At 38.8% G+C, this 11,474-nt stretch overlaps 1 protein-coding gene across 1 annotated transcript; it reads right to left on the bottom strand.

The window, feature by feature from the left end:
* Nucleotides 1–216: 216 nt before the first annotated feature.
* LOC145682169 (protein GVQW3-like) lies at nucleotides 217–543 on the bottom strand. The gene has a single exon (XM_081753757.1). The coding sequence runs from the start codon at nucleotides 541–543 to the stop codon at nucleotides 217–219; it is 327 nt and encodes a 108-aa protein (XP_081609883.1).
* Between the last annotated feature and the right edge of the window lie 10,931 nt (nucleotides 544–11,474).

Raw genomic sequence — 11,474 nt, forward strand, 5'->3', positions numbered from 1 at the left:
ACCTCCGACTTCCACCCACTGTTTGGACTGCTGTTTCATTTCTGGCTTGTGGTGGTGAACACATGCCTCATCCATTGTTACAAATCGTCGCACAAAATCGGCCGGATCCCTTTTGAATCGGTCCAAAGATTGCTGCGAATATCGTTTTCGCATTTGCGTTTGGTCGGCAGTTAGCAAATGCGGCACCCATCTTCCGCAGAGCTTTCGCATTCCTAGTTATTTGTGCAAGATGTTTCGCACCCGTTCCTCCGATATCCCCACACTCTCTGCTATCTCACTCACCTTCACTCGCCTGTCGCCCAACACGATATCATGGACTTTTTCTATTGCTTCCGGTGTGGTTGTGGTTTTCGGCTTTCCTTCACGTAGGTCACCTTCGAGGGATGTGCGACCACGTTTAAATACAGCTGCCCACTTTTTAACGGTTGACATGGAAGGAGCAGAGTCCCCATAAACTTTTGTCAACTCCAGATGAATTTCCATAGGGGTTAATCTATCCAGAACGAAAAATTTGATTACCGCACGGTATTCAATTTTACCCATTTTCACAACTAACACTCAAGACATCTATCTGCAACAGTGCGTGCACACAACCTACTTGAGAGAACAAGTTGACAGTTGTTATACGAACAACTGAAAAGCGCCGCTAGGCAAGAGTAATAAAATTTTGCTGATTGGAGTGCCATCTCTTGGTCAGGCTGAGAACTTTTCACCCCGCCTGAGGGTTTGAAACATCTGCATGTTTAAACCCTTTATCATGGGCATGTAGTGCTAGATAGTAGTCTTACCATAGTATTATTAAAGGAAAACTTAAAGAAAAAATAATACATTTTTTACATTATACTTGGTATATTAGAACGCTGTGTCTACAGTAGTCACTTAGTCAGTATTCATTATCTGCCGATTGAAAATTATTATATGTTCATATTAATTTATATATTTATGTTCATAATAAATATTTTTGCGCACTATTGTGACTGTTTCTCCTGTCTTATTGAGTTGAGTATCAGACAGATTGATTTCAATAATACACAAATAATAATGGATCAAAGGCAAATAATTTATTAAGTAAACTACACAGCGTGGTTTTAAAATTTTACCTCCAAACATATTAATTATTCGTTGACATTGCAATAAAAGGGATATTCAAAATTATAAATCATGAAACTTATAAATAACCAATTAATCACTGCTATTTAATGAAATCAAATTTGTTATAAAACAGTAATAAGTTTTATATATGTGTTGTTAATTGCGTATCAGAACGATTGTTTAACAATTTTAACACTTTTAAAACAGATGTAGTCATCTTATATGTGTTCCTCTTTGTGCAACTCTTAGGTTATTTTGCTCTGTACGCAAAATAACCCAGAACTCACCACGGGGAGGTAGTTGCACATCGAATTCCGACCACCCACCCACCAGGCATACGTTCACATTTGGCCTTAGGTCACGTAGTTCTTCTTGGTCTCGAAGCGGGGCATTCTTGTACTAGACTTCAGTTTGGCTCTAACGTACAGAGTCTCACTTTAATATTCGGCCACCACATTGTACTGGCGTTTTATCTTATATTATGAACTACAGTAAAGTAGAGTGATAATATTGTTTATTCTATGTGAAACCTCTATATTTTCTGCAACTTTTGACAAAAATTAAACCATAAAATTTTAACTCTTACATACAAAACTCAGAACATTTCTTCTCAAACACAAAAATTATAATCACTTTAATATTCGGCCACCACATAATGTGGAACTTTCTTGTCGCCTTCTTCGATGCAAGAAAAAGGTTTTAATACCTAATTGGATACTCTTTATTCTGTATCACCTCCTTCAAGCGATTTTGCATATTACCAGTTATTTTTGCGGTATATTCAGCAGCAATATTGGCCCATTCTTCTGTTAACCTTCTCTCAAGTTCCTCCTTTGATGTTACCGCCACTTTTCGAAGTCTGGCGTCGAGTTCATCCCACAAATTTTCAATGGGATTCAGGTCCGGACTTTGTTATGGAGTTTCGATAGCTTTGGGGCAGTTGTACAGAAGCCAGTCACGCACAACATACGCCTTATGTTTTGGGTCGTTGTCGTGATAAAATTTAAAAGTCTCGCTGATTCCAAATGTCTCCGCACTCTTGTGTAAAGTCTCTTTTAGAATGCTCCGACATTGCTCTTTTGTCATTTTAGCATTTATAAACCTGTGTTCATCCACACCGACAGCAGATATGCACCTCTAAACCATTATGTTACCACCACCATATTTGACTGTTGCTTGTAAATTCAGTTTCCTTAGTTCTTCATTTGCCTTTCGCCACTCTATAACCCTGCTATCTGTCTTAAAAATGTTGAATATGCTTTCCTCAGCAAAAATAACGTCTTTCCATTATTCTGGTTCCTTTTGCACATAGATTTTAGCGAACTGAAGCTGTTTCTTTCTGCACACTTTGTTGACAACTGGTTTCTTTCTAGTTACCTTTCCGTGGTATCCTTCGTTCCTTAGTACTTTCCGAACAGTCTCTGGGTGTACATCCTTTCCACACCCTTGCAACAATTCCGCTGCAATCTTCAATGCACTTAACTTTGGGTTTTTCTTCACTTTTTTTCACAATCACACGTTTGTCTTGCTCATTTAGCTTGTTAGGCCGACCCTTCTGCTTCACGGATTCTATCGTGTCTTCGTTCTTATAGCGTCGCAAGATATCACCGACTGTAGTTCGTGGTATATTCAAGAGACGGGCAATATACCTATTTGAATCCCCCTTTTATGATGAAAATGACCAGCTGGCTCTGCTCAAATGTTGTGTTACAACTTTTTCGCCCCATTGGAAATGTTATACTGCAAAGCCAATACCGATTCACACTTTCTAACACGAAGACGAGAAAAGAGTTGTACATACGACGTTCCTTCCTCCAATCATATTGTTCTGTAAACTGGAGATACAGTAGTAAGATCATCAAGTCACTTTAGTGGCCGAATATTAAAGTTGCATGATATGAAGACAGTTTGTAGAAACATAGCGGTTAGTTAGGCATAGTATGCATTTACAACTTTTACACATTACGAAATAGTACACGAGACATGATAGTTATTCCCTGTCATCGCTTAAAAATTCCTATGTATTTACATTAATGCGTTCTTTGACATAAATGACAACAATGTGGGGTGGCCGAATATTAAAGTGAGTCTCTGTAGGTATCTCTTGCGTTCTGGCCGCACTTTTTCGACGCTGCCTCGGACACCAGCTTCACTGTGCGTTCCACAGCTTGACTATGGCAAGAGAAGGTTGTTGTTAGAGTAGCTGAAGTTCGGATGTTTTCTTCTATCAGAAAACGTGATAGCTTAACTATGCTAAACAGAGCGTGGCGCCCATTTCGATAGGATATAGGATTTCGCCGTATTGAAAACTAGACGGGAGCTTATACTTTAACAATGTACTGGCAAAGTAGACACAAACTTGAACTGGGTTTATCAGTACTAATGTAGTGGAGGAACATACTACAGGCCAATGTAAGCCATCGTGAATGTGATAATGGTACTGGTTTTCTGTTTGCTAGATCGGTAGTACACATTCCTCTAGCAACAACCTTACAAATTTCAAAGAGATAATTCTGGCCGCTGCTTAAACCATCTGGTTTTTCCATTTCAGACACCCATTCAACGGGAATGGGAGTAAAGGAGACAATCGGCGAACGTTCACAATCTTTTAATTTATTTCCGATGAGGCCGGAAAAAGCGTTGGGTCCGGTCGTCCCACCATCCAATTCTGTAAACAGGTGTCGCAATGGCAACTCATTGGTATGCAGAAGGCAAGTGAGATGCTGCAGTTTCTTTTCTAGGGATCTTTGTATCTGACTTATCACGCCGTTATCCCATCCTGTGTTCGTGGCTTCACCATCGCTGCCGACTGCCTCAAGACTTGACACGTCGTACTGGTTCTTCTCTAAAAGCTCCAGTATAGAGTCGGCAATGTCCTTGCCAGTGCCTGACTTAGATGTGGCATGACCCAAATATTCTGAACCGGGCTCCGATAAAACTGTGATATGCTTTTCTGTAACCTCTCGTCTTCGTAGTTTGCCGTTAATTTTTCTTGCACAAGAGTTGCATAATTTTTTCCGTCGAAGTAGATACTTGTAATCGCCCGACCTAGGTGAACCTTTTCTTTCTGGATCTTCTCACCCAGTTTATCTTTTCCTCTTCGTACCCTACAACAACAAAATTTTTGTCCTCTGGCGTTATGAGTCTCGCGTCCTGAAGTACGGTAGAAGCGATCATAGTAACCTGTCTTTCTGAAGCTCCAGTTCTAAACGCTGCCTCCGCTGTATTTTGAAGACAAATGCGCTTTAGGCTATGTTCCCTTCTTGGTCGCGTCTCGAAGTCAGATCCCGACGTGCTTCCCGATTCAACAGCTTCGCTGGATTCCCCTGACGACGCCAGTATCTTTGACCTCTGTCTATGCCTAATCCCACTAGTTGATGGACTTGCTTCAACACTTCCTGCGTCTTTCTTGGTTGTCTACCCCTTCAATCTGCTCACTTTACGGGGAAACATCTTTGACAGAGATTTGCTTGTTTGGACGCCAATGTTACCAATGCTCATTTTCCGTGATGTTCTCTGGTCCAAAAGAAACTTGAATTCTCGTTTTGGAATCTTCTATGCCCTCTCACAGTTGCAATCTTGGGCGGTTTTACATTTCCAAGACGCGATATCAAAAAGAGACTTTTCCGCGTGTGCAACAAAACCTGCACGAAGTGTTGCTTCTTGTCCTTGTCGACTAGAATGTTTTTCCTTGGTGCGACACTTATTATAAAATGTTTTCAGCATGTAAAAACACTCTTTTCTGAAACCACAGTAATGCTTGCTTTATGCCAAATATGTACAACTCTTTGTCCAACTAGTTTACAAAGGTCAGTCACTGGTAATTTAGTTACACTTTCGTCACCACTTAAACCGCTTCGAAACCAATGATAATGTCACATAACGTCAGCGTACGTAGGTAACTGCACTTCACTCATTTCACTTGGAGTGCCAAATAAGCTTTATTTCATACTTTCCCGCGTTAGTCTGCTATGAGGCTTTTTTTTCATCTTGCTTTCCATTGTTTCCGAACTTGGAAACCAAAGTATACAAAATGTCTTTGAATCGTATCGCACTAAGAAGACTGTAACTTTAGGTACAATGCACAGACTCTCTGTCTTAACAGAAACAGTAGCGAACTAAAACCGTTAAAGCTTAAACTGCAATAAACTGGCCTGTTGGATTCGTTGGCCAGAGTACGCAATATTTATCCCACCGCCAAACTTCGAGCGAGAATATTCTAGAAACATCGGCGTAGGTTCTGGAGCCAACGAGACGAGCGGGAGGTGCGCGAATCTTCTGGACGGAGCCGGACGTTGCGAAGACGCTCGAGAAACGTGGTGAAAGTAAGCAACCACGAAGTTGTGTATGCCGCTAGATGGCATTTGCTGTCGGTGTACATAACAAGTGAAGAGTTGCCAAACACAAATCGTGTTATATCAAGAGCTATGCCTATAATCATCGTTAACGTGACATTCCAAACAAAATCTGAACAGTAATTCCAACAACTGAGCTAATATGGCTGTACTTTGACTCATAAACATTTTAAAATTATTCGCTGGCATTGCTACAAGTTTCTTTTAATAAAATAATTGTATTCTAGCCATCAGGTAACTCTAAAAACGACCACAAGTAGCTTTTTCTGTCATTGGTGTTGTGGGTATTGCCTAACCAAACACTTAAAAATCTTTAAGTCCGTTGGATCAGAGTAAGGGTTGTCCAAACAAATTTTTGAAAACTCAGTAAGGTCGGTGCCACTAATGGCACCTTTTCCGCACTAGCCGTCATTGAATTTCCAACAAAAGTGCAAAACGCTTCGCCCTACTCTTTAGCCGTGTTATTAGAATTACTTCTTTGGCCAAAGTTTCTTTCCAATTTGCTGTGGTTTGTTTTTCAAACGTGTGATTTGGGTATTTGAAGAGATCAGAAGCATGTGCGTAGTATGTTCCATGGTTTACAAGTGGACAGAAATTACGAGTGGTGCTGCCGGAAGTGTTTCGAGGCGTGTTGCGCGCATCTTTGGAATTCTCGTACATTTGTTCCAATAGTAACACAGGACTGTTTACCTGTATTCTTTCGTAATTTAGTATTTTATGTAAGCTCTGAGGCATATAATGCCAAGGATTTAGCGACACATAAAGTGAGTAGTGCTTAGCAGAAAGTTTGTAATGTTTCCACATCAACCCGATGCCGACATGCTATAGTAGTGAGCACCAGGCACGTAGCCAGGATTTCGTGAAGGGGGGGGTCCGTGACTGTGGTCATCACAAAAGGGGCTCGATCACTAAACTATTTTACTGGAACATATATTGGTTCGTTTAGCCAGGATTTGGTAACGGGGGGGGGGGGAAGTGACATGAAATTCTGAAAGCCCAGGAGCTCGATCAATCTAAACTACTTTACTATCAACATATATTGGTTTGTTAGGACAATAAAATGAGGATATGTTGGCAAGTATTTTAATAACAAGTTATGAAGAAATTTCGAGCAAAATAAAAAAAAAAAAGTATTGAAAAAGGTTTTGCAATATTTACGTCCTTCTTCTGTTTATTCAAATATAACAATTTTCCTTTCCTTATGACCTCAATTATTATAAAAAGTACATACTGAATACTGTCTTGTAAACTATCTTCTAATATAAATAAAATAAAGAGTTTGTTTGTGTGTTTGTCTGTCTGTCTGTGTGCGGCCTGGGGACCAGACGAGTGGACCGAGAGTTACCAAATTTTGGTCAGGGGTATCTTGGCCCAGGCCCCAGATCAAGACGAAGCGTTTTTTTTTCAAATTTCGAAACAGTGGAGTCTCAGGGGAGCGATTACCGGGACACGTAAAAGTAGTAGAAAATGACCGATATTTATTTATTTATTTAACAATCACCAGATACAGCTCAGAGGCCATTTTACATTGGATATCCAACAACATTAACAATGAAAAGGATTTGGGAAGGTATCGGTCAGGGCCTCTTTAGTAGGTGCCATCCCGGCATTTACCTAGTAGGACTGAGGGAAACACTGGAAAACCTCAGTCAGGATGGTAAGCAGCGGGATTCGAAGCCACGACCTCCCGAATGCGAAGCCAACGCTCTACCACTTGAGCTATTAGTGTCGAATTCATATTTTCGAGGTCGCTGAAATCAATGGTGAAACTCTAGTCGCATTAACGTCCAAATTCACGCTATTCGGCTCCGGGCCGGGGGTCACCAGAGGGGGGTGAGATACCAAGACATATAAAAGTAATCTAAAATGACCAATATTAGTGTCAAATCCATAGTTTTCGCGGTCGCTGAAATCAATGGTGACACTTCCATTAGCGATAACTTGCAAGTATGCGGGCCGGGAGTCAGCGGGGGGGGGGGGAGGATACCGAGACATATAAAAAATAGCCCAAAATGACCGATATTAGTATCAAATCCATAGTTTTCGCGGTCGCTGTGATCAATGGTGATACTGCCACAGACGTTGACTTCCAAATACAGCTCCTGTGCGAAGAATGTGTATATTCAACTAGTTTTACAATATATGCGTTCCTTTCTCTGTTGAATCAAATGCTAACAGAATTTTCTTTCAACATAATTTTTTGTTTTTATTATTCCGTCAACTACTGTCGGTTCCAAATGACAGGTTAAAGGAGCACCAGAAAATTGTCCTTGAAATAACATGTTTGATACTGCAAGGATGCGATGACGAAAAGTTATGATTTAAAAAGTCCACGCTGTTACACAACGGCATTTATGCTTTCGAAAGCTTGAAATCTCCCTGACTAGTAGCAGGAATTCTGAGAATTCCATAACTTTTCTTGAAATTTCAAATTCCCTGACTCTTGCAGAATACCTCGCTTACCTCGCCACCATATTGCAAGTAATACAAATCTCCTCATAAGAAAGAGTAAGCAAAAGCTTCCTGTAGTTTTCTTTTTAATTTTTAACGCTGATCCTTCTTTTTGTCATTTTATTTTGTTTTATCCTTCCTTAATTTTTTCATTTCTGGTCTCGAAGGGGGGGGTCCGGACCCCCCGGACCCCCCCCTTGGCTACGTGCCTGGTGAGCACTACATATAACTGTTCTATTAGCATCTTGTCGATATCTTAATTGTAAATATCAGATTTTGAAGCATAGCTGCTGTATAGCTTAAGTAAGCAAACAAAATTTGTGATTTATTTTTGTGTATGTGTACAAGGCGCGAATTCGACAGGTGAATTCTAAAATTTAACCGTAAGCATAAATGAAAAATTGAACTGTAATACGCGTTCTGAAAAATTTTAAAAGAAGTTCGCAATCAAAACTTGGCAGAATAGTTGCAATAAGTCTTGATCTAGATTGACTATCAATCTACAAGTATTACCGTTTGAATTGATATATTTATATTCAGAGGGCAAAACATTAGATATCTGTAGGAAATAGAATTGTTATTTACTTTATCATTCTTGTTTATATCTCTTGGAAAGGATAATATAAAAAATGCAGCATCATTGAAGGGATCATAGGTTCGGAGAGTGGAATCTTCATCTCCTTCATGATACACTGATAATTCTAAATTGCTGTTCAGTATGCAATGATTCGAAGGCTACACAGATAAGGAGACTTGGTTTTATTGTTTACCTGTTGTGTAATGTAATACTCATTTTATTGACATGATATTATGTGTTATATATTTTTTCTGTGATACTCATGAATATTGAAACGTAATATGATAAATATCTATCTATTAAAATGCTACAGTACCAACTAAGAGCGACCGAGCTCTAACCTATAATCTTAGCTTTCAAATCTTTTATTTACGGTTATTTGTGATATCACGTTTATAACAAAGACAAATATTTTTAAAAGAGTGTACTTTAAATAAATTACTTAAAGAAATATTTTTCACAAAGTTTATCCTTTTAAACTATTGTTCAATGGCCTTTGCCTTTAATAAGCCTTCTCAGAAATAAATGTAAACGAATTGTGCTGCCACCTCTGGAGCTCTTTTAAACTAAATTTATATGTTTGTGGCCAATCCTTTCGACAATGAGATCTCGGAAACTTCAGGCTCTAGAAAGATGACGTTTTCACTGATCGATTGCAAATTTCTTGTAGATTGTCCAGTTGTAATTCAATATTTAAAAAAAACATGGGCACTATTTATTTATTACATTTTTACAGGTACATTGGAAGTGTTGAAATTAAAAAAAACAAACTAAAACATCACATCGTAAGCATCATACATTCCAACACCACACTGTTGTATATAGGGGTTATATGTCTCAGGCGTTTGTTTCATGGCCAAATAATAATGGAAAAGGAAGGACAACCATTTCTGCAGTCTAAGATGAACCTTTTTTTTGGGGGGGAAGTGGTTTGCCCAATGAAGACCATATATAACTGACATAATTAATTGTGTATGTAATGTATTTGCTTATTACATACTGAATGCAAGAAGAAAGAAAACACTGGTCATACATGAATTAGAAACTCCAACCGGAAGCAGGCTCAAATCTTGCAAACGGTGCGAGATATTGAGAAAAAATAATCGAAAAAAGTCTCCCCTTTATGATAACCCTTGGCTTTTTTTAATCAATACGTCTTTCACTTGTGTCTATAAAGGGACATGTACAGATGTTGTAAGGAATGATAAGGAGATTTATGCTCATATGCGATTGATGAGCTGTGTAGAGAGCGCAGGTTCAGCTAGTAATATTAAATAATTTGCAGTTACAGATTATTTTAATGATAATTATTTATTTACTGTTGACTTGTAAGTTTGTTTACTGATCACGACTATATCACATATGAGAAGTTCATTCACAAGTTCATATGAGAAGTTCTTTGACAACACGTTTAATTTTCCATGATAGTCGCTGCGGTACAAAATAACACATAAATGAAAATTTCTGTGTAAGTATCTCTAGATACCTAGTGTGAAATAAAGACTGATAAATTTATTAATTGTAGGTTGTTGCAGATATAATTTATGAGAACGGAAACATTGATATGTACTTCGAATAATGAAGTAAATATGATTACCAATACGCGTGACTAACAGTATTTCTTGACTATGAAATGCAACAGATATTGTTCATTGGAATTATTCTAAATGCGTCGTTTTAATAATCAAAGTAGAAGTTGCATTATATTTTCAAACGAAATATAAAGTCGAAGAAAACCACAGCACATTGAATATACGTGCATTGAGCAGGCAGTAGAAATCTCCACAAACTGCCCATTCAGGATGGTACAAACATAAACATTGTTTTGAATTTGTTTGGTTCTGCTCGAAATGGGCTATTGGTTTGCTAAACTATTCTAGAAAGATTGTTAGCTCACTTTTTTCCGCGTTTGTAATTTGTTTAGCATGGAAGTTTTCTTGTTTTCGCCGCGACAGATCATAAAAACTGACCTACTGTGTGTCGTTACGGTTAACTGCACAAACAATAAGTCAACAAATGTCAAGGCCAGTCATTAGTTCCACTACATGCATAACGAGGTTAACCCTTTGGGGATCCTATGGTACAATTTGTACCATACGGGTGTTTCATGGTACATTGTGTTATTTATCTTCTATTTGAGCTTTTTCGTCCGGTTTTTTTGTTTTTCAAGTCCAGAGGCATTGTAGAAGACCTTACGTATGGTTCAGACCTTCCTGCGTCCAGACATAGGAGGTGATGACGTCATCATTTTAAAATACATATTTTCCCTTCTGAAGCCTATGTTTATTATTTTTGGCGGGCTTATTTTTTCACGTAGAAGATTGAAATTTTGCAAACATTCAGTCCACCGAGTAGTATTTACCATATTTTTTTCCGATTTCTGCGTTAAAACAGGGGGGATCCAGAGGGGAAAAGGGATAAAAACGGGATTCTTTAACCCCAAAAATCCCGTTTTTCTTCATTTTCCCGCCTCACATACATGATGGAGACACGTGAGTCATACCGTCTGAAAGGCAGTTCCATTCTGAAGAGAATGACGATCGATTATTATCCTAGGGTAATTAGGGATGTCTCAGGGAATTTTTTAAAAAATATACTTCTATATAGGGGAAAATGGGACATGGTCGGTATATTTTTTTGGCGGGCTTACTTTTGCACCTAGAAGATTGAAATTGTGCATAAACATTCAGCCCACCTAGTAGTATTTATCAGATTTTTTCAGATCTCTGCATTAAAACAGGAGGGTCCAGAAGGGGGAAAGTTGAAAAAAGGGATATTTAGACCCCAAAAATCCCATTTTCGGGATTTTCCCGCCTCACATACATGATGGAGCACGTGAGTCATACCGTCTGAAAGGCAGTTCTATTCTGAAGAGAATGATGGGCGAAACATGGCCCTAGGGTAATTAGGGATGTCTCAGGAAATTTTTTCCCTAAGATCATGGTGTTTTGCGGTAATTTGTGGCATTGTGGGGATTGTTGATAAAATTTCTCCCGCTC

This window comes from Thermobia domestica, chromosome 3 (assembly GCF_964235325.1).
Source record: "Thermobia domestica chromosome 3, izTheDome1.hap1.1, whole genome shotgun sequence".
In the NCBI taxonomy this organism is placed as follows: domain Eukaryota; kingdom Metazoa; phylum Arthropoda; class Insecta; order Zygentoma; family Lepismatidae; genus Thermobia; species Thermobia domestica.

Coding starts and splice junctions, on each gene's coding strand:
- LOC145682169 (XM_081753757.1), bottom strand. CDS start 543: ATGGGTAAAATTGAATACCGTGCGGTAATCAAATTTTTCGTTCTGGAT.